Source organism: Cervus canadensis, chromosome 18 (assembly GCF_019320065.1).
Source record: "Cervus canadensis isolate Bull #8, Minnesota chromosome 18, ASM1932006v1, whole genome shotgun sequence".
In the NCBI taxonomy this organism is placed as follows: Eukaryota; Metazoa; Chordata; class Mammalia; order Artiodactyla; family Cervidae; genus Cervus; species Cervus canadensis.
Window position 1 is genome coordinate 59,701,825 of NC_057403.1, and position 23,522 is coordinate 59,725,346.

Genomic DNA, 23,522 nt, shown 5'->3' on the forward strand with positions numbered 1-23,522 from the left:
CCCCAATGTCCTTTCTCTCGCCTGTGATTCCACCAAGGATAATTTAGTCCTCATGTCTCCTTAGGTCCTTTAGATTGTGACTTTTTTGTTTTAATGACCTTGATGGTTTTGAGGAGTGCTGGTCAGGTATTTTGCAGGATGTCCCTCAGCTGGGATTTCTCTGCCATTTTTCTCATGATTCATCTGGGGTTACGGGCGTTTGGGAAAAAGACCACAGAGACACAGCGCCACTCTTATCACATCAAATCAAGGGTGTCTGACATCCCCATGACTCATCAGCATTAAGGCTGACCTTGATCATCTGGCTGAGGTCCTGTTCATCAGCTTTTAATTTTTTTTAATATCCCGATTTAGTGCATATTAACTAAAATTGGTATGAGGAAGGGAACTGAAGGAGACCCCAGACAGCTGCCAGGAGCCCCAGCACGCAGGAGCTGAGTCCCCGGAGCGCCTGTTCTCTCACTGTCCCTGGAGGTGCTGGGCCAGTCCTCCCGGTCCTGGGTTCCCAGCTTCCGCCTCATGAGCTTCCAGACCTTTTGAGCATGTGTTTTTCTGGCCTGGGTCCAGAAGCCTGCTGGAGGCTAATCGGGTCCAAAAAACTGGATCGGATCTGGGATCAGACTGGGTCTGACTTAAACTGGAATGGAGTCAGTGTGATGTTGCTTGTGAATAAAATTTTTCAGGCTGAGCTAATAGGTTAAGTTACTAAAGATAATCAAGAATTGCAGTGTCCTCAGTGGGGATACTTAACTGTCTTAAATAAGCTTATCCATCTATGAGGTGCTAGAGAAGGGGTTCTTAGCCAGGCACTCTTTATAACAGACAGAGGAATAATAACTTTACCTCCTCTACAGTAGCTGGAGACCAGCATGGAACCCCCTGGGACACCCTACTCACTCCAGGACCCACAGACAGCATCCTGGGAAAGCTAGCAGAAGCCAACAAAGGGTAAGAATTGTTACCAAAGTCAGCTCTCGCAGATGGGAGTCCGTGGTGTCTGGTTGATCCAAACTCAGATTGGCAGGACAAACATTGGTTATCCTCCTTTCTTTCTCGGGAGAGCTGCTGCCTTCTTGTCTCATTTTGTGTCCTGAGAACTTGGCTTGACAACCATCAGGTTGGGACCCCCAAAATATGGCCAAAATATGGTCTGCATTGCAGCTCTATTTGTGGCTGGGGTCCTACTGACTGTTGCCATCTCTCGGTAGAATCGTCTAAGTCTTTCTTCCTTTTGGCTGTCTTGGGAGTGACTCTGGATCTGCAGAGGGCAGTAGCTTTTACCCTCTCTTTGGGGACGTCTCTTGTATCCAAGCAGTTGTTCAGTACTGCCACGCGTGTTTACTGCTGTCTCAGCTGAAACCTGACAACATATTTGAAAGGATTTTTTGTTTTTTTAAGTAACTCTGTGGTCATACAGGAGTGGAAAACTTCTTTTCTTCCCTTCTAAGTTCTTTGACTGATCTGATAATTAAAATGACATAAGACAGATTAACAGAAGAAAAATAAATGTCATACATCAGGAAGCCCCAGAAAAACATGAGGTTCTCTGGCAATCAGGTAGCTGAGGCTTACACACCTAGCTAAGGAGAAAGGGGTGGAAGATGGTTCACAAGAAGATAAGAAGAACAGATGTTTGGTAAACAAATATTTGCCTTGCCATGCTGATAACACTTTCTGATGTTGACTTTAAAAAGTGCACAATTTGAGAGTTGTGAGTTAAGCTTTATTTGGGGCAAGATGAGGACTGCAGATAGCGCTGAGAAACTGCTCTGAAGAGGCAGGAAGTGGGGTGGTACAGGCGGCAGGGAGGTCAGTATACATGTGATTTTGGCGAAGCGGGGCTATGTGCAATCAAGCTCATATTTTTTGCAGAATATTTCTGCTAGTCATGAGGACCAGTCATCACCATGAAGGATTTTAGTGCTTTTCTAAATATGAGGAGATACAAGAATTGGGCTCATAGAATCAGCTCCTGGAAATATCTAACTATAAGAACCTGTCCTGCCAATTTTTCCCTGGAGCACAAAGTACCTCATTTCTGCTCTCTACCCTGAACTCCTTTTGGAGATTTTGAAAATCAGCAGCTACGGAAGCACGTGATTTAATCCTTGTAGAGGTGGATGGGAAGTGCCAAGTTGTGATTGACACTGTGTAAAAAGTTATCTGTGGTGATAGTTCTCTTCTTGGTACCAGCCCCCTATCTAAACTCTTCAAGGCAGTTGAGAGGGAGGGGAGAAGGCCAAAGCCTTTGACTGTGTGGATCACAACAAACTGTGGAAAATTCTTAAAGAGACAGGAATACCAGACCACTTGACCGAGATTCCTGAGAAACCTGTGCGCAGGTCAGGAAACAACAGTTAGAACTGGACATGGAACAACAGACTGGTTCCAAATCAGGAAAAGGGTATGTCAAGGCTGTATGTTGTCACCCTGCTTATTTGACTTATATGCAGAGTACATCATGCAAAATGTGGGGCTGGATGAAGCACAAGGTGAAACCAAGATTGTTGGGAAAAATATCAATAACCTCAGATATACAGATGACATCACCCTTATGGCAGAAACCAAAGAAGAACTAAAGAGCCTCTTGATGAAAGTGCAAGAGGAGAGTGAAAAAGTTGACTTCAAACTCAACATTCAGAAAACTAGATCATGGCATCCGGTCCCATCACTTCATGGCAAATAGATGGGGAAACAACGGAAACAGTGAGAGACTTTATTTTCTTGGGGTCCAAAATCAGTTGATGACTGCAGCCATGAAATTAAAAACGCTTGCTCCTTGGAAGAAAAGCTATGACCGACCTAGACAGCATATTAAAAAGCAGAGACATTGCCAACAAAGGTCCACCTAGTCAAAGCTATGGTTTTTCCAGCAGTCATGCATGGATGTGAGAGTTGGACTATAGAGAAAGTTGAACACCAAAGAACTGATGCTTTTGAACTTTCTGTGCTGTTGGAGAAGACTCTTGAGAGTCCCTTGGACTGCAAGGAGATCCAACCAGTCCATCCTAAAGGAGATCAGTCCTGAATATTCATTGGAAGGACTGATGCTGAAGCTGAAACTCCAATACTTTGGCCACCTGATGCAAAGAACTGCTTCATTGGAAAAGACCCTGATGCTAGGAAAGATTGAAGGCAGGAGGAGGAGGGGATGACAGAGGATGAGGTGTTTGGATGGCATCACCAACTCGATAGACATGAGTTTAAGTAAATTCTGGAGGTTGGTGATGGACAGGGAAGCCTAGCGTGTTGCAGTCCATGGGGTCGCAAAGAGTCAGACATGACTGAGCGACTGAACTGAACTGAACTGAACTGAGGGAGGGAAAAAATTATTCTTAGATCTGCTGGATCTATTTGTTTTAGCTCAAAATAACCCTCATGCCAAAGTGGCACATACTGGGATAGCATATTCTCCTCCCCTTAGTCAGAAGTTGCCCAAATTGAAAGGTGATATTCAGAGACTCAGAAACTGTTCTTTAGTCCTTCTCTCTTACACTAAAGTGAAACTAAGACCCAGAGAAAAAGAAAAATATCCCAAAGCCTTCAGAGAAGTATTTACTAAAGGATTCTAAAGACACATAGCTCTAAGGTCTAGAATAGAGGAATTTTTTGATGTCCATCTTGGTAGAAGGTCTGGGCTTTCCTGGTGGCTCAGACTGTGTCTGCCTGCAGTGTGGGAGACTGGGGTTTGATCCCTGGGTTGGGAAGATCCCCTGGAGCAGGAAATGGCAACCCACTCCAGTATTCTTGCCTGGAAAATCCCATAGACGGAGGAGGCTGGTAGGCTACAGTCCATGGCGTCGCAAAGAGTCGGACACGACCGAGTGACTTCACTTTCACTTTCACTTGGTGGAAGGTCTACTTCCTGATAAGAAAAAGTGAGGATAATGTCTTTGAATGACTGGGTCAGCCTCATGATATGGTATCATTCAGGTTGCAAGCCAGTTCTTTGAAGAATTAAAAACAACTGTGTACTTGTCATGGTGGCTCAGACGGTAAAAGAATCTGCCTGCAATGCAGGAGACCTGAGTTCAGTCCCTGGGTCGGGAAGATCCCCTGAAGAAGAGAATGAAAGTTGTATAGTTCCTCAATGTTTTATTGTTACAGAGACCGAAGGAAGTCTTGTTACTAAGGTGCTTTTGTTGGGGATGACTGAGACACCCAAACAGTTGTCTCAGGACTGCTGTTAAGACAAGCATAGAAGTTAGACTGACACACCTCCACCCCATTTCCCTTGGATGGTGTGAGCTCCTGTGATTCCTAGAAACTTGTGAGGCTATAAAAGGGAGGTTTCAAGAGGAAGATTGTCAGATAAGGCAGGTAAGTTTAAGTAACTCATGTTTGGAATGAAACATTGACTTTCTTTTGGTCATGAATGGTTGTGTGCACTCTGTCTCTTATATTAGACCACTCTGGTTACTGTCTAATGTGCGTAAGATGATCAGACAGTTCCTAGAAGAGAAGGTAATGAATTCTCTGACCAATATTCTTTGAGATAATCAATGTTTTGCCCAAAGACTGATTGATGTGGTTTTTTTTTAAATATTAGATGCTTAACTATCTATTTATTTAATTGAAGTATAGTTCATTTACAGTGTGTTAGCTGAAGCAGTTTCAGGTATATAGCAAAGTGATTCAGATATATCTACATATAATGTATATACATTCTTTTCAGATTCTTTTCCTTTATGTGAAAGTGAAGTCACTCAGTCGTGTCCGACTCTTTGCGACCCCATGAACTGTAGCCTGCCAGGCTCCTCCGTCCATGGGATTCTCCAGGCAAGAATACTGGAGTGGGTTACCATTCCCTTCTCCAGGGGATCTTCCCAACCCAGTGATTGAACCCGGGTCTCCCGCATTGGAGGCAGACGCTTTAACCTCTGAGCCAGCAGGGAAGCCCTATTGCAAATATTAAGCGTAGTTCTGTGTTACACAGTAGGTCCTTGTCCGTTATCTATTTTGTATATAGTATTGTGTATGTGTTCATCCCAAACTCCTAATTTATTCCTCCCTACCCCTTCCCCTTTGGTAACCATAGGTTTGTTTCTATGTCTGTGGGCCTGTTTCTGTTTTGTATGTAAGTTCATTTGATTTTTTTTTAAGATTCCACATATAAGCCATGTCACATGATAATCATCTTTCTTGGTCCAGCTGACTTCACTTGGTGTGATACTCTCTAGGCCATCCATGTTGCAGAAAATGGCATTGTTTTATTCTCTTTATGGCTGAGTAATGTTTCATTGTAGGTATGTAGCACATCTTCATCCGTTCACCAGTCAGTCAGCGTTTAGGTTGATCTAGGTCTCGGCCATTGTGCATAATGCTGTACAGTACACTGGGGTGCATGTATCATTTTGAATTACAGTTTTTTCCCCAGATATATGCCTGGGAGTGGGACTGCAGCATCATATAGTAAGCCCGCTTTTAGTTTTTTTAAAGAAACCTCCATACTGTTCTCCATAATGGCTACACCAGTTTACCCTCTCATTAACAGTGTAGGAGGTAGATGGTCGCTCCTTTTTCTCTACATTCTTTCCTGCATTGATTATTTGTAGACTTTCTGATGATGGCCATTGCGATTGGAATGAAATGATACCTCAGGCATTCTGGGTCTATGTCAGGTCATGTTCACTGCATCATTAGCACAAATTGACTAGAGAAGTCACAGTCCCTAACACTCCCAGAAATGATGACTCAGCCATGGAGTTGCCATCATGCAGTCCACTAGGACGGTCACTTGGACAGTGTGTCCTGGAAGCCATCCACAAGTATGCTTTGTAAACAGCTTTCCAGAGACAGAACAGACTAGTCTGTAGACAATAAATGAGCTAATACTCAACTTTCTGGTTTAGAATGAGAGCTTCCCTGCTGGTTCAAATGGTAAAGAATCCACCTGCAATCTGGAGACATAGGTTCGATCTCTGTGTCGAGAAGATCCCCTGGAGAAGGGACTAGCTACCCACTCTAGTATTCTTGGCTGGAAAATTCCATGGACAGAGAAGTCTGGCAGGCTTCCATGGGGTCACAAAGAGTCAGACATGACTGAGCAACTAACACTTTCACTTTTACTGGTTTGGACTGAAATGAGTGGGGAAAACAGAATGTAAAAGACCCTCCATGGCTTACCTGTCTCTGGTCCAGTCTTGTGATGGCAACATTAGCCCCATAAGCCTTGCAGAAGGCCACCACACAGTCTGTACTGAGCCCCAGCACGTAGCAGGTCTCCCCAAGGGAGCTATCAACCAGCACAAAGATTTTGGGCCAGACTGGTACTATCACCATTCTCATGAAGTCATCCGTAAACTAAGATCATGCCGTGGGACAACTAAGCCTGTGTCCCACAACTACTGAGCCCACAAGCTACAACTAAAGAAAGCCCAAGCACCACGACAGAGACGGCACAGCCACAATTTAAAAAATTAATTTAAAGAAGCATAATTTTATTTGTCACAATAATTTTATTCACTCTTAGGATTATAGCTACAACTTACAACAATGCTAGCTATTATCCTAGGCATTGTGCTAAAAGGTTGACATGCATTCTTACATTCAGTCTCCAAAGTTCCATGAAGTAGGTATTATTACTAGGCCCATTTTATAGATGAGAAAGATGAGGACTGAAGAAGTGAAGTGACTTGTTCAGTATCAAAGGACTAGTTAAGTGTCAGAGTCATGATGGAAGCCTAGGTCTCCTGCTGAAGCCAGTGCTTTTGCCTCTCCTTTAGTAGGTGCTGGAGCTGCAGAAAGGAATAAAACACAATGTTTGCCCTCAAACCTGGAAAGTTAAGTGACTTGTGTGCAGAAATAGTTGTTGAAGTAGAATGTAGTCTTTTGCCCATTTTTAAATTGGATGATATTTTTATTGTTGACTTGTAAATAGGTCTCTGTGTAGTCTAGATACAAATCTGTTATCAGATGCATGGCTTACAAATATTTTATCCCATTCTGTTGGTTGTCTTTTCATTTTTTTCATAGTGGACTGTGAAAAATCAGAAGTTTTAAATTTTTTTTTTAATTAGAAGTTTTAATTTTGATGAAGGTCAACTTATCTGTTGTTTTCATTGTTGCTTGAACTGTTGTCTAATCCAAGTCACAAAGATTTGCACCTATATCTTCTTCTAAGATTTTTATTGTTTTAGCTCTTCCAATGAGGTTTTGGATCTCTTTTTTAGTTAATCTACTATACAGTGGAAGGAAATATTCCAAATTGATTCTGACGCATGTTGACTATCCAATTGTCCTGGCATCCTTTATTGAAAAGATTATTTTCCCCCATTGAATGATCTTAGCACTCTAGTCAAAAATCACTTGCCCATAAGTATACAAGTTTATTGCTGAATTCTATTCCACTGATATTATGTCCATGCTTATACCAATATCACATTATCTGGATTATTGCAGCTTTGTAGTAACTTTTGAGGTCAAGGTATGTAAGTTCTCCAATTTTGTCCTTTTTCCAGATTGTTTTGTGTGTTCTGGTTGTGGGCATTGCCATATGCATCTTAGAACCAGCTTGTCAATTTCTATATGTCTTTTTGCTTCTGCCAAGAAGCCAACTTGGATTTTGATCCTGATTGCGCTGATTCTCTAGATCCCTCTGGGGATTCGGGGTAAGGGGAACTCAGTCTATGTCAGACTCCAAGCTAGGCACTCTACTGGCATTGTTTCATTGCATTCTCCAAGAGCCCTATGATGTAGTGATTACCATGTGCATTTTACAGATGAGGATAGTGAGGCTTTTAGAGTGTCAGAAGTCAGGTTTCTCAAGAAATAAATTCAGAAATGAGATTTTCATGCTGCAGTTTTGTTGGGGGCAGGTGAGGGGAATGTCTCCAGGACCAGCACCAAGAGGGGAGAGGAAGAAGTTGAAATTGAATGCAGTTACAACAGAGGCTTCAACTGACCCTGTGCAAAGAGCTAAAGTTGGGATGTCCCTTCAGCAAGGCCCAGAATTGAGGCAAGGGGCTAGGTCTTTGTCTCTCATCATAATGAGCTGCCCCAGGACATTGTGTAAACCTGAGTGAAGCAGCTCCCTTTAGTGGAGGGCAATTGCTCAGAGGGGCTTCATCTGTGAGCAGCTGGGAGCCAACACTCCCAGCAGCTGGGGTGAGTGCCTGCATCCCAGAAGGGAGTCTGGGTGTACCGCCACATCTACTGGAAGGCTGTTCTCTCTAATCCTAGGCCATGAAGATAGTCAGTGCCGAAGGGTAACATTGGAAGTCCACCAACCTCACTCCAGACTGTGAACTGGAGTGGAGACTTTATTCCCACATATGTTAATTTACTCATATCATTTGCTTCCATAATCAGTCCAGTTAACATATAGTTTGGACCTAAGAATATAAGTAGATCTTATAAGAAGAAATTTAACTCAAAAATTACAATAGTAATTGAAATTGTCTTTAACATCATGCTAAAAGACCACACATGTTAAAAGTGAGTGTTCACTGTTAAAAAAGAATCTCTAGGACTGATTTTGGTTGCTTATTCTGGCTAAATCTACACCTTGGGGAAAATATTCCTGTCATTTTAATCTTCTTCTCATTGTTCTCTGAATACTCAGGAAATTTCTTTTCTCAGAGCCACCTGATATGAGTTTTGAGTACTTACCTCTAAAAAGATGAGGGCCCACCCATCCCCAGGTCTCAGAACTCGGTTTGCAGCTGATGGTGATGCTTTTCATCTTCTGAGCATCTCCTATGAGCAACAAACTGGAGCAGTGTCCTTCTGCCTGCACTATCTCATGAAATCACCAGACAACTTCAATTGAGTGGGAATATTAATTTCATTTTTTAGATGGCCTCAAATGTTATCTGCATTTTACGGATGAGAAAACCGAGTCAGCTTGTGGGTTGCTTCCTCCCTGTCAAAAAGGTGGCTTGATAATCAGCTTTGCCATTACAAGGCAAGGCGATAAGACAGTCATGTCCGTCACCTGTCACTGCACCCCTGTGGTCATCTGGTGTTGGGAGTCGAAAGGGTAAGGCAAGGAGCAGTGGATTTCCCAGACCCTTCCTCCCTCACCTTGGTGCCCAGAAGAAGGCAGAAGCCGGACCGCTGCCCTTTCCTCCCCAGGAAGCAGGTGCTCCTGGAAGACTCCGACCTGGATGAAAAAGTGGCCTGGCTGTTGGGCCAGCAGCTCTCTGTCGTTGAAGTTCACTCCCAGTGGCGGGAGGTGCCGCTGAGAGATGCCCTCTGCGCGGGCGTCCTGGCGTCCTGAACAATCGGCTTCAGCACCCGGCCCAGGTGGACAGCGACGAGCGCAGCAGCCCGCCCCAGCCTCCCGGCGCCCACCCCTGGTAGGGCCGGTGCGCGCGCCTCCACCGCCGCCAGCAGCGTGCCCAGCGCCACGGCCAGCGCCCGCACCTTGGCGCTGTCGGGCCACGCGATCGCCTTGCACACCGCCTTGTGCCTCCTTGCCCAGGCCTGCCGGGGGCTGTGTGCGCGTGTCCACAGCTGCAGCTGCTCCCCAAAGCAGGGTTTCCTATGCCGCCCCCCTTGTCGCCTCTCTCAGGGCTTCTAGGCACGTCAGCGGGGAGGCAGCCAGAACATGTAAAAACTTCCCCAAGCGGGTGCCGATAACTACACCCCTTCACAGGCTGAGGGCTCTAGTCCCCATTGAAGTCTGTCTTGCTTCTGGAGATTTTCTAAAACCCTACTTAGTTTTAAAATGCATTCATCTTGGTTTGTAATTATATGTATTTCTGGTAACTTTTTATTTAATGCTGGTCTCCACTCCCAGTTTTTAGCGCAGCTTGAATTTGTGTAACTCAAATGAAGATAAAGTGAAAGTGAAAGTTACTCAGTTGCGTTCAACTCTTTGTGACCCCCATGGACTATACAGTCCATGGAATTCTCCAGGGCAGAATACTGGAGTGGGTAGCCTTTCCCTTCTCCAGGGGATCTTCCCAACCCAGGGATTGAATCCAGGTCTTCCACATTGCAGGCGGATTCTTTACCAGCTGGGCCGCAAGGGAAGCCAAATGAATATAACAAATACAATAATATTACCTGGTACCTGTGAGGCTTCTTCCAAGTACTTCTCTCACCTCCACCATCCCACTCTTTTTATTAACTTAACTGAATAATTAATATATCTGAAATCAACTATTACCAACTGTTAACTCTGTGTTTATTTTTAATTCTAACAATTTTCTAAGGGATTCTAATAAGAATCCCTTCACATTGTTTTACTTTTATTGTTTATTGATAAATTAGCAATGTATTCAGCCAGGTAAAATAATTTTCTCCAGGTCACAGAGCATTCATGCTGGTATTCAAACCCAGGACCAGCTGACTCCAAATTTAGTGGTGTTACAGGGCATGCTGCGTCTTCAGTTTGCACAATCCTTTCGGAAAGCAGTTTCACACCATGATCCAAAGTGGCTCAAATTATTCCTATCCTTTGATTTAACAATTCCACTTCTGGAAATCTGTCTTTCTTTGCTTGGTTTATTTTTATTTTGTTTTTGGCTGCTCAGCACTGCATGCAGAGATTTTAGCTCCCCAACAAGGATTGAACCCTTGCCCCTGCAGTGGAAAAGTGGAGTCTTAACTACTGGACCACCTGGAAATCTATCTTAACAAGGGAGAAAAATCTACAGTCAAAAAGAAAAAAAAAAATCGCCAAAAAATATTCATTAGAGCACTACAGAAGAAAATTGAAAAGCAAAATTTCCATTTATTTACAGAAAGTTAGAAGTTTAAGTGAAATTCCACTCATAAATGGCGCAGTCGTAAAGAATCCACCTACCACTGCAGGAGATGCCAGAGATGTGGGTTTGGTTCCTGGAGGAGGAAATGGCAACCCACTTCAGTCTTCTTGCCTGGAGAATCCAATGGACAGAGGAGGCTGGCGGGCTACAGTCCATGAGGTCGCTAAGAGTCAAACATAACTTAGCGACTGAGCCTTTGTTCACTCATGTGCTCAATTAATAACACATTGGAATATTATGGAGCCATAGAAAGTACATTATGGAAAAGCTAGGAAAATGGTTATAAAGTAAAATAAAGCAGGATATAACATTGCCTAATGATGTAACCTCTACAACCTTGCATGGAAGGTGGTAAAAAGACACTGCTGGATACGTGTGTTCAATAACTGTTAACTGGATAAATGAATGAAAAAGACCAAGATAAAGGATAATTTCTAAATTTTTTCCCCTACTCTTCAGATTTTTCTGTTGTGAGATGTTTTGGTTATTTAATGGAACAAAGCTCTTCATTTTTTTAAAGATGTGATATCCAGAGTGCTTGCTTGCTCAGCAATTATATTTTCAGATTTCTGTGGAGGATCTATCATTTCTGTTGAGAGATGAGTAAGTGAGGACCCAAATGTTTATTCTTGCCTGAAATCACACGGGTAGTGAGTGTGGAGTCTAGGTCTCCTGACTCCAGGTCCCTTGAACTTAACTGACCTTGACCTAGGCTGGCATTGGGAGACAGGAAATTGAATTCCAGTCCCTGCCCTGTCCACAGCTTGCTGGGTGATTTGGGGTTAGTCACTTCTCTTGGGGTCTCTCTTGGGCTTTTGCCCTGAAGATGCATGGATCACTTTCTTTTCCATCCCCTTTCAATGGGCGGGGAGTGTATTACTCCCTCTCGCCACTCCATCTTTCATCTCCCTGTTTAACTTCCTTCCTTTGTCATTTTAATTGTGTCGTTTGTTATGCCATTTTGTCATGTCAGTCCTTTGACATTTCGTCATATTTTCTGAAATGATCTTGTTTTTTTCTTTGCTTGTTTACTGTTTGTTTGCCTCTCTAGATGTAAGCTCTGCAAAGTCATAACCTAGGCTATCCTGGTCGATATGCCAACTCCAGCTAGCTCAAATGCAAAAGGAAAGGGATTGTAGAGGAGCTCAGAGAATTTGCAGAAATAAAAACCAGGGCTTTAAGAATGTTAAACTCAGCATTTTGTGAAAACACACACGTTTCCTCTCTCTCTCTCCGTCTTTTCCCTTCCTGTTTTCTCTCTCCACCCTGTCATTTCTCATCACTGCTTATCTATGTTTGGCTTCATTCTGCACATTGCATCCAACTGGAAAGGAAGAATTCTGTCAGAACCCTAAATTCTCTTTGTTCCTGTTTAATGTTTCTAGCAAAAATAAAATAACAAAAAGTGTTTCATGACTCCCAGTGGCATTGGCAATCACTGGGAAAGATTCTGAATGGGTTTGCCTGGAATATACATGCCTCTCTGAACCAGTAGACATGTCAGCCCTGCTTGTTGAATGTGGGCACATTTTCTCTTACCATTAGTGTATGTTCAATGTGGTGTTTCTTTTTGAGAATCTGTTTAAATCAATGCCCATTTTGTGGGTTTCAGTTTAGGTTAAACTAGATAGTAATAATCTGTAAATTCAGAATTTTCATATGTAATTGGAGCTACTAATATTTTTTCTTAGACTCCAGTGGCAAGTCTTGCTCTCCTCCTGTGAGCTAGTGTAGATACCATCACTTACTTCCTTTCTGTCCTTAGGTACTATGTAATATGGTGCTTTATAGTCAGTAGGTGTCCTTTGAATCTCTGACATCGGATTAAATTAATAACTTAAATAGTTAAAATTAGTAGGCTTCTTTATTTGATAGATGTACTTAATTTGGTGAGAATACGAAAGTTCTCTGTAATCAGAGAGCAAGAAAGATTTAATATCTTTATTTTTAGTGTAAGAACTTCTCTGCAACTTAAGCCTTTGAGCCTTGAGATATGGTTTCCTTCAGATCACTGAGTCTCAATTACTGTTTCCTTTAACTAATTGATTTTTATTTTGTAGATCATATAATAATATGGCTGGAAGCATCTGTGATGGGTAGAAAAGTTGCTCTCAGTATTCTTCACACAGATTAACTGTAGGTCCTACCCTTGACTCGAGTTAAAGGGGAACAGACCTGCTAGAATCAGCAGAGACTGTCTCTGGGCAAGTAGTTACAGGTTTAGACCCTTGTACTCAGACTGTGGTGTGTGGTCCAGCCCCGTTGGCTTCGACTAGATGCTTTTAGAAGTGAAGAATCTGGGGCCTCAGCCCAGACCTTATCAAGTTGTGATCTGCAATTTGATAAGATTCCCATGTGGAGACTGTGGTTGCCTTGGAAGAGGAAATTGATCAGGGTCAACCAAAAACAATGGCAGGTACAACTTCTTAAAAGTGCTCTTCCTCCGTCTCCACTTTACTTCTTTCTTCTCAAGTAAAACTATCCTTATAGTACATCTAAATCACCAGTGTGATCAAATCTAGTGCATTTCTCCCCCAATTTATTCAAGTCTGATTTAAACCAACATAGTTTGAATAACTACAGACGATACCCATATACATTCACATTGATCAGAATTCAGGCTTTATTATTGTTGTGCAGTGTGAAGAACTAAAGCTTAATCCCAAGCATACATAATTAAGCTTATAAAGAAGGATTTTGTTCCCAAAACATATTCAACATTTAAAGGGAAAAAAAGATGTTTATTTGAAGAACAGAATATGCCTAGAATTGTTTGCTTCTAAAAAACCCGTTTCCCCCAAGCCTTAACTTCATAATTTCGTATTAAGCAATGACATTACATTACACAATCTAAACAATTTAGTGGGAGCAGCACTTGGCAGAATAAAAAAAATAGTTTAGATGTACATGTAACTCAAAAAATATTATTTAAATCCAACATCCAACTTTCGATCTAAATATAGATTTTTCTCCAATAGACTTAAATATATGATTGTTAAAATATATATGTGTATAAAATATGTTTTTTAAAAAAGGAAACAAAGATGTATAATATCCACTGTTGATTTCATAAAAGAGGGTACACTAAAGCAGGGGAAAAAGGAGACCTTAAAAAATTTCTCTTTTTCTGTACAGTCGGCTACTCTGTTCTGCCTTAGGTTTACCTATTCAAGTTGCAAACTGTAATGTAATACTGGGGTGGAAATTGACCAAATATGCTGCCTTAACATTTCCTTTCAGATCTTTACTGGGAACTTAAAAAAAAAAAAGATGTGTATATCACTGGGGGCAGGGGCAGGAGTGGGATGGGTTTGAAGAAAACAGAGTTAAACCAGAACCTATACAAGACTTCCATGTATCTACGTGACAGAGCAGTTACATGTCCCACCAGGGGATGCTGCAACTCAAAAGGGCGACGGGCTAATAAGATGCTATCACGAGGAGGGAGCGGACTGAGCATCAGACGGAAAAGATTTGGGATTATGTAGCACCTCATCACTCAAATACATACGAAACCTTTAACAGAAAATCTTCCAGGTAGCCTACAGCTTGCTTTTCTGACTATTGTCTTTTCAATACACACCTGGTCTGTACAAGAAGAGGGACCAGGAATGAGAAAGGTCTAATAGCCCATTTTGCAGAAGCTACTTGAGCAGTGTGTACATGACGGAATGGTTATTTTCCGAGCCCCCATTCCCCGTGGAGGGCAAAAATCACAATACAATTTGGTAGCAAACTTGGCTGTCTCGTATTCCTAGGGACATAGCCTCCCCTATGACGATTTTGACTCATTCTTGAGAACCATCAGCCTGTAAACCAGGACCGATCCTTCTGGGAAGATGCACCTGAGAAGGGTCTATTGAGGGATGGTGAACTCACATATGTACCTCTTGCTGCTACGACAGGCCTCATCACTCCACTTGCCCTGAGCTGACTGGGAGAAGAGGGCACAGTTTTCCCGCTTGCCACCGTTAGGCTGTGCCTGGTCCCAGTTGAGGAAGGAGATGGCAAGCCCATTGACGTCAACAAACTTGCCTTCTGTGACCATGTCGTTGATGCCCAGCCAAAAGTCATTGACCCCCGGCAGGCTCCTTTTACCATAGTCTCGGAGGGCGTTGATTTCATCGGCACTTCTGGGGACAACCAGGGTCCCGCCCTTGGAAATGCAGTCTTCATTGGCTTCGTGGAAGTGCTTCAAGCCTTCCGCGGCAAGGTAGCACTTCTTGTGAAATTTTGTGCCTCGGAGACAGACTGTAAAGATGTGAGATTTGACATATTAACATGCTGTGGGAGTATAATAATCTAGAACTGGCCCTGGCCAATAGCAGTAAGTAGTTGTGGAAAGGACGATGCATAGAGATAATGGTGAGTCAGCATGTAATGAAGACTGTGTACAGAGTCAGGCACTGTGCCAGGCATTTTACATAAATGAACCCATCTCATAATCACAACTGTCCCATGATGTGGGATTTTTATTACACCTGTCGTTACATATCAGGATAGTGAAGCCTGGGGCTTCCCTGTGGCTCAGTGGTAAAGAATCTGCCGGCCAATGCAGGAGACACGTGTTCAGTTCCTGGGTCCCGAAGATTCCCTGGAGGAGGAAATAGCTACCCACTCCAGTATTCTTGCCTGGAGGATCCCATGGATAGAGGAGCCTGGTGGGCTACAGTCCACGGGGTCACAGAGTCAGACGTGACTGAAGCAACTGAGCCAGAATATAATGAAGCTTAAAAGAGTTGTTAGTATGTAAGAAGGTGACTTACATTGCATGTAAGCTCACAGCAGATAACTGAGCCCACAGCAGATAACATGAGCTAAATATTGTTTATCTTATCCAGGGTATGAGCCAAATATAAAGATAGTTCTAAGGCATAGCATTGGAGAGTCAGGCTTCAGGCTGTAGTGCCTCAGCTTGGTGTCAGTTCTGATATTTACTATCTGTGTTAGCCTTGGACAAGTTATTTAATTTCCCCATGCCTCTGTTTCCTCATATGTAAACTGAGAAGAATTATAGCAGCATCTGTCTCATAAATTACTGAAGGAGTAATGTGTTGATGATGGACATGAGTTTGAGCAAGCTCCGGGAGTTCGTGATGAACAGGGAAGCCTGGCGTGCTGCAGTCCATGGGGTCGCAAAGAGTCGGACACGACTGAGCGACTGAGCTGTGTTGATGTTTATAAAGTATTATAGCCCCCAACTATGGCTGAAGGGTTAACCAAGCTCTTTCCCCTTCTGCAAAGGCATTTGACCTTCCTTTAACTTTCTAATTCTGTTCCCCGGGAAACTTGATAAAGGGCCCTGCCGGCAGTGTAACTAGGCAATATTGATTAGGGTCAAAATGGCTCAAGACTGGTAACATACGGCTGGCCTGGGAGCTATCAATGTGCCGTGCTCAATCGCTCAGGTGGTCTGACTTTTGTGACCCCATGGACTGGACTGCAGCCCTCCAGGATCCTCTGTCCATGGGGTTTCCTAGGCATGAAGACTGGAGTGAGTTGCTATTTCCTTCTGCAGGGAATCTCCCCGACCCAGGGACCGAACCCATGTCTTCCATGTCTCCTGCACGGTAGGTGGATTCTTTACCACTGAGCCCCCTGGGGAGCCCTGGGGGCCATAAATAGCTGATGGAAAAGCCATAACTTTGGTCTTCCTTGAAGGCATTAACTCTTGTAATTGGGCAGCTCTCTTCTGGGACCCTCAAAGCTCTGCCTTTGGAGTGGCTATGACAGTATTCCTCCCTGAGGATGTGAACCTTGCAAGCCAGGGGTGTTCCTGAGTCTGCCCCGCGTGGCTCTCATTTCCGCATTCTGGGAGCTTCATAGGCTGCTGGGAGATCTGCTCTCTGATAAAGGAACACTCACTGCTGCCCTCTGCTGACAAGCTGTGGTTCTAACCCAGCTCTTCTCCAGAGCATCTGACCTACTCAGTGTGGCCAGAGCTGAGTCCTGTGACCCTGGGTTTAGTTCCACCTCGGCTGAGCTCTCAGTGGGTTATTTTGTTGTCGTTTAGTTGCTAAGTCCTGTCTGACTCTTGTGACCCCATGGACTGTAGTCTGCCAGGCTTCTCAGTCCATGGGATCTCCCAGGCAAGAATACTGGAGTGGGTTGCCATTTCCTCCTCCAGGGGGTCTTCCTGACCCAGGGATCAAACTCAGGTCTGTTGCATTGGCAGGCAGATTCTTTACCACTGAGTCACCTGGGGACCTCAGCATGTTAGTAAACAGCTAAGGAATGCTGGTTATTGTATCTAGTTAATACTTGCTTCAATTTTCTTCTATTGCCTAATGAAGAAGAATTGTGGGGACTTCCTGGTGGTCCAGTGGTTAAGGCCCTGTGCTCCCAAAGCAGGGGGAAAGAGTTCCATCCTAGGTCAGGAAACTAAGATCAGGCATCTCGCATGTTGCAGAGCACAGAAAAAAAAAAATTATGGATGGACTTCTAAAAGGTATTATTGAAATGCCTGGTTTGATTTTTATTCCACTCATTGAGAGGTGAAGGAAGTGGAAAATCAAGCTGATTTCCCAAAACATTCATCCTCCCAGCTTTTTAATCCTTTGTCCTGGACGCATCTCTGATTTGTCAATGTCTCTCTCTCGCTCTCTTTTTTTAATGTTACCTAGAACGATATATACTCTCAATGTGGTTTGAATTGCTGGCTAATCACAATTTCTTTTCCTATCTTGTTGAGATAAGACGAGTCTCACCTGTCTGCAGGGCTTGCATTTCCTTCAGGGCATTGACTTCTCTCCAGAGCTTTTCCACTTGAATCTTCAAGTCTCCATCCTTTTCTGAGGATTTGTTAGAGTGGGGTGGGGTAGGATGAATTAAAAAAATATGATTAAAATAAAGTAAATAAAATAAGATAAAGTTTCAGAATACAGAACGTAAGCTGAGGGTGATTTTGATGAAACTGAACCCAGAGTACATGAACAACAGTGAATGAAAGCAAGTTGTTCAGGAAGATTTGTAAGGGTTTGGTGGGGTAATAATACTGGAAGTTTCTTCTGCGAGGTGGGGCACCTGTGTATCTCTCCAGCCCCATCCTGTGTGACTCACTCTCCGTCACTAGACTTCAGACTGGTTGATTTTCCATGCATTCTAGAACAAGCTGCCTCATCTCAGGACCCTTCGAGTGTGTTCTGTCTGCCTGGAACCCTCTTGGCCCAGGTCTTGTCCTTTTTCTTTTTCTTAAGACTGCAGTTTTATTTTATTTTGGCCCCACAGCATGTGGGATCTTAGTTCCCCAACCAAGGATCAAACTCTCACGCTCTGCACTGGAGGCGTGGAGTCTTAACCACTGGACTGCCAGGGAACTCCCTATTCATCTTCTTATCAAGCTTAAACATCTCCTCTTCTGAGAAGACTTGCTGATCACCCTCTCTACATCTCCCTGGCTGGTCTCTTTCCTTGAACCTTTATTTTTCTTCCACACACTTTCTCCAGTCTGTAATCATGTTTCTTTACTTACTTAGTTTTATCTCTCTGGTTGTCCATGGTATTCCTGATGCTATACATGATGCTTGGCACATAATCAATTTCATAATATTGTGAATAAACACATGATGGCATACAGAATACTTTCATGTTATTTTCACTTACTCTTCAAAGATAGTTAGGCATGGAGGAAAATGAGATTCCCATTGAAGAGTGAGAATGAACTCAATAAGCTAAACTGGCAAGTAAGTGGTAGAACTCATACTCAGACTTAAGTGGGTCTCCAAGTCCCCTGTCCTCAATACCCCTACTCAACTGATGCTCCAGGTATAATGGCTCTTAGCAGAGCTAAGTGATTTTCATGGAGAAGTATGGAAAGGCAGTGATAAAGAGCCCTATAAAAATGCTTCTGTATTAAGGACTAGCAATTTACTTAGTCTTGGATGTCCCCTGATTAGGCTAATCTTTGTGGCTTTCCTTGGGTATAAGTAAGGAGTAGGAAATTAGTAACTTTGACTAATCAAAAATCCAGACCTGATGGGCAGTGTCTTAGAAACTGACAACTTGTGAGCTCTTCAAAAGCAGGAATTATAATAAATCTTAATACACATTTAAAAATATTAAAGCCACCATACACTGTGTACCAGGAGCTTAATTCTTTCAATGTTACTATGAAATAGACAATATCATTTCAGGAAAAAAGAGAGGCACAGAAAACTGAATTAACCTGTCAAAGATTACCCAGCTAGTAAGGTGCAGAGTTGGGATTCGAATCTTGCTGTCTTCAAATCTGTTCTCTTTCCACGCCTCCTGTCTGCTTCTGGACAGTGATCACCTTTACCTGCTTGGTCCCTAGTACGTAGCCTCAAGCAGCTAAGATGCTTAAAGCTTGATATGGCTGTTGGCAGCTGCCTGTTTGTGGGGATACCACATGGAGAATCTGTGTTCTGTCTTGGGTGTTTTCAGGACAGGCCAGTATCCAAGCATGGCTGATTCATTTTCCCCTTAAACATGTGCTTTGCCAGTCAGGTGTTTCCACATTCGGGTTAGGAAATGCCTTCTGGGGTATCCAGGCATGGACAACCATTCTCAAGGCATCCAGTAGCTCAGCTGAGAAGCACAATAACTCAAAGGTTTCCTCAGTGGGACCATTCAATCCAGAATAAATATAGGGGTACATTCAGTATGCAAAGCCAGTGGCTGTTGGGGGCCAGACTTGCAAAGACTGCTAAGTTTTCTTCCAGGTTACAAGTTGTGAGCCAGACAAATGTCACCGCAGTTCCTCTCAGCTTCCTGCTCCACACTATTTAAGTAAATGGCCTCCACAGGGGAGTTGTAAACATTGTAATTAACATGAAGACACATGAATTAATATTAGGCTCCTGGGAGACCATTATGGAAATCGTTATCCAGGTGGCTTGAAGTCTGCTTCTGTCCTTTGTGAGAAATGTGGTTGTGTTTTGTCAAAATGAATACAGGGAACAACTATTTCACTAAATAGAGATTATATTTAATTCATGCTACAACATAACTTGCATTGTTCAACCTAATTTGTTGAGGCCTGTGAAGTGAATAGCAGGAGAAACTTGTTTTTGGAGCTAAATCACTCAATTACCATTTTGAGTTTTTTGGTTTTGTGTTTTAAAGGCTCCCTTTCATTTTATTATTGTTGTTCTCCAAAAATAGGTACAGGATAAGAATGCAAAAATAATTGCTGGAAGAAATGACCAGTAAATACATGAAAAAATATCTCAACCTCGTTAATAAGCAAAGAGATGCAAATTAAAAGTCTTTTTGGGGTTTGTTAAGCCAGCACAGCTTAAACTGGTGATGGGTCAGGTTGTCAAGGTGTGCGTTGGTGTTAGTCGCCCAGTCGCGTTTGACTCTGAGACTCCCTGGAGTGTAGCCCACCAGTGTCCTCTGTCCTTGGGATTTTCCATGCAGGAATACTGGAATGAGTTGCCATTTCCTTCTCCAGGGGGTCTTTCTGACCCGGGGATTAAACCTGGGTCTCCTGCACTGCAGGCAGATTCTTTAACTTTTGAGCCACAAGAGAAACTCAGTGGGTGCTCTCGTATACTGAAGTTGAGAACACGAGTTCATGCTACCGTTTTGAAAGACAGGTAGTGTAATTAACTTACAATTTTACTTCTAGAGAAGTATCATCATGATATTCTAGCATGGGGATCAGTATCTGTGTACAAAGCAATTCACTGAGGCACTGGATCAAAAAGAGATAGATATGATGAACATGAAAGTTCACCAGGAAAGAACAGATTAAATAAGCCATAACCTGTTCTCACATGGAATGTTATGCAGCTTTTAAAAGGGCTGAGGAATGCCTTATATGTGAGGTTATCCAAGAGTTAACAGATAAAATCAATTAGTCTGCCAAGTACTTTAGATAGCCAACACTTATTTTGTTAAAAGTAGGGCTTCCCGGGTAGCAGAGTAGTAAAGAATCCACCTGCCAAGTGGGAGACTCGGGTTTGTTTCCTGGGTTGAGAAGATCCCCTAGAAAAGGAAATGGCAACTCACTCCAATATTCTTGCTTGGAAAATCCCATGGACAGAGGAGGCTGGTGGGGCTACAGTCCATGGGGTCGCAAAGAGTCAGACACAACTTAAAAACTAAACAACAACAAATCAATTTTTAATTGGGCATCAAAGAAAACTCTGGGAATATTATCTCTTAGCAGTTAATCATGGTTAATTCTATGGAAAGAATTGAGAGAGAAAAAAAATGACTTTTGCTTTTGATTTCATAAGATTTGGTATTATTTTCAGGCAGTTAAAATGTATGGGGGAAAAGAACTGTTTAACAGGTTTAGGCTAATGGCTTCGCGTATTATAGAATCTACTTTCTTGGATCTCATAGCAAAAAAGGAGCAAAACTGCTTTGGAAGGATGATATCTAGGATTGGACCCAGTCGGTTAAAAAGCAAACAAAAGCATGTGTGTACGCTTGTGTGTGTGTGCCTTGGAGGATAGAACATAATGCCCTGAACTGCAGTTATTTCAGGAACACACACACACATTCACATATTCATACCCCTCCCCACATCCCTGCTGGGTGGTCACCAGCTGACCACTCCTTCTTCATGGTAAAGAGATGCTGGCTACAAAACATGCTGCATCACCCAGAAGAAATGCCACATCTTTCCCCTTCCTTCCCCTGTCCTCATCTTCCACCAGATACTTCATCGCTCATGAGAAATGTTTTAATTTCTCTTTAAAGGAGGGAACAGAGAAGTGTAGTATTTCATTAAGAAAAAAAATTCCATTTAAGAGGGACGGGTTGGGGTGGGCCATTGGAGGGGAGTTCAGAAGGGAGGGGACATATGTATACCTGGCTGATTCATGGTGATGTATGGCAGAGGCCAGCACAGTGTTATAAAGCAATTATCAAAAAAAGAAAAAAAAAAAAACCTTACATCAGACCTAAAGTAGGGCACTTCATAATCTTAAAAACATGACCCAACAAGAGAAGCTCCCTTTTCACCAGCCAGCTATTCGTGTTGTGTTAAATCAAGACTTTAACTTTGTTGATATTATTGTTTGTGTTTTGTTACTAATGAAGTGAAATTGATGAGGAAATAGTGTCAATATTTATCTTGAAATATCCTATATGAGAGTAACTCAGGATGAGATACACATCATACCACGCCTTTCTTGATGATTTAGTTTTGATTTAGTTTCAGTGTGTTGCATGTACATTGCCATTATCTCTGTCCCTTGCAAGATTTTTTATCTCTCTTAAACCAATTCAGGGCTTCCCTGGTGGCTCAGTGGTAAAGAATCTGTCTGCAAAGCCAGAGACCCTGGTTCAACCCCTGAGACAGGAAGATCTCCTGGAGAAGGGAATGGCAAGCCACTCTAGTATTCTTGCCTGGAGAATTCCAAGGACAGAGGAACCTGGTGGGCTACAGTCTATGGGGTCATAAAGAGCGGGACACAACTGAGTGACTGACACTTTCACTTTTTCAACCCAATTCAAGCCACTGCAAATTGGGATTGCTTGGAGATTGTTTTGCATTAACATGTCTTCAAATGTTATATGACTTGTGTGTTGAAATATTTTTAAGTGAAAGACTTAAAACTTCTCTATGACATGAAAAAGCTTAAGCATATAATACAGACTGTCCCTGTATTCCCAGGGATATGAGAATATATCTATTGATGAAACGGAAGTCACATTACCAATAGCTCTGTTCTCTACGACACATTGAATAAGATTATAGTTATCTTGCAGATAAATTTGAACAGCTGTACAATATCTATGAGTGAAACAGTATACTCTATTAATTGATTTGTTCTACTCGATTCGGGTTTCCAAATAGCAGGTGCTGTATCCAGGTTGTCACACTCTAATGACATCCTCTGGCCCAAGCTCACCTGATAAAGGGCATACAGTACAGAAAGTCTTTTTGCAAAAGCCTTTCTTGTCCTACAAAACCCAAATCCTATCATATGACTCCTTTAAACGTCAAACAGCCCCAGAGAACTAAGAGGTCACTCGGTCCCCTGAAAATGCCATATCCACATGAAGCCATGGTACTGCCACCAGAAATGGTCTCCTGGGGGAGTCTGGAAATGAACATGGTCCAACTCCTCCCCAGTCTGAGCAAGCCTAGAGTTCTGCAGACAGAGGCACCCTGTTACCTTTCACTCGGCGTTTGCTGTGCTTCCTGGCTTTGAACTTGGACGCGTGGCAGCTGGTCTGGTCCAGGAGCAAGGTGATAACCAGGATGTAAATTACAAGTCCATTCTTTGCCATGGCTCTGGGGCGAGTCTGACAGCCACCGTGCCAGCGCCTCCGGAGTACCAAGGGCCGAGCAGACTTCACAGCCACATCTTGCCCTGAGATGCCTGGGGCCAGCTTTATAAAAGCGCGCTGTGCAGCTTGGCTGGGGTCCTGCTGACGGAATGTTTGAGTGCCTCTGCTGGCTGCAGCATAAGGAAGCCCCTGTTCTCACGTCTCGTTGAGGCATTAAAAAAAAAATTTCCTGTGAAGAAAAATTTTCCTACTTGACTTGCCTTTTCAGAGCACATCAGAGTTGATGAAGGGTCTAAAAGTCTTATCTTTCTTTCTTTTTTTTCCTTTTTTTTTTTTTTTTCAATCTGAAGCCCAGAAAGCATGGGGTCTCTGTGAAGACTCTGATATTTAAGTCTCTGGTTTGGAGCTCTGAAGTTCACTTAATATTCTGAGAAGTGCATTCAATGACATACACACATCTAGCAAAGTTACTGTGTGGGAGTATGTGCACGTTATGCCAGAGCACCGCCTGTGTGTCTACACACACTTATGTGTCTACACGGCTCATATGGAGCTTGGGAAGGGTTTAGTCACACAGAGTAATGGAGATGGTCA

General features: G+C 42.9%; 1 protein-coding gene across 1 annotated transcript; it reads right to left on the reverse strand.

The window, feature by feature from the left end:
* Positions 1-13,310: 13,310 nt before the first annotated feature.
* CLEC3A (C-type lectin domain family 3 member A) lies at positions 13,311-23,017 on the reverse strand. The gene is made up of 3 exons (XM_043437234.1): positions 22,814-23,017; positions 17,423-17,506; positions 13,311-14,966 (listed from the first exon to the last, which is right to left on the reverse strand). Exons 1-3 carry the CDS (start codon positions 22,926-22,928, stop codon positions 14,572-14,574), a joined length of 594 nt encoding a protein of 197 aa, XP_043293169.1. The 5' UTR covers positions 22,929-23,017; the 3' UTR covers positions 13,311-14,571.
* Positions 23,018-23,522: the final 505 nt, after the last annotated feature.

Coding starts and splice junctions, on each gene's coding strand:
- CLEC3A (XM_043437234.1), bottom strand. CDS start 22,928: ATGGCAAAGAATGGACTTGTAATTTACATCCTGGTTATCACCTTGCTC. Junction 17,507..22,813: donor CAGCAAACGCCGAGTGAAAG/GTAACAGGGTGC, acceptor ACAAATCCTCAG/AAAAGGATGGAGACTTGAAG. Junction 14,967..17,422: donor AATGCAAGCCCTGCAGACAG/GTGAGACTCGTC, acceptor ACATCTTTACAG/TCTGTCTCCGAGGCACAAAA.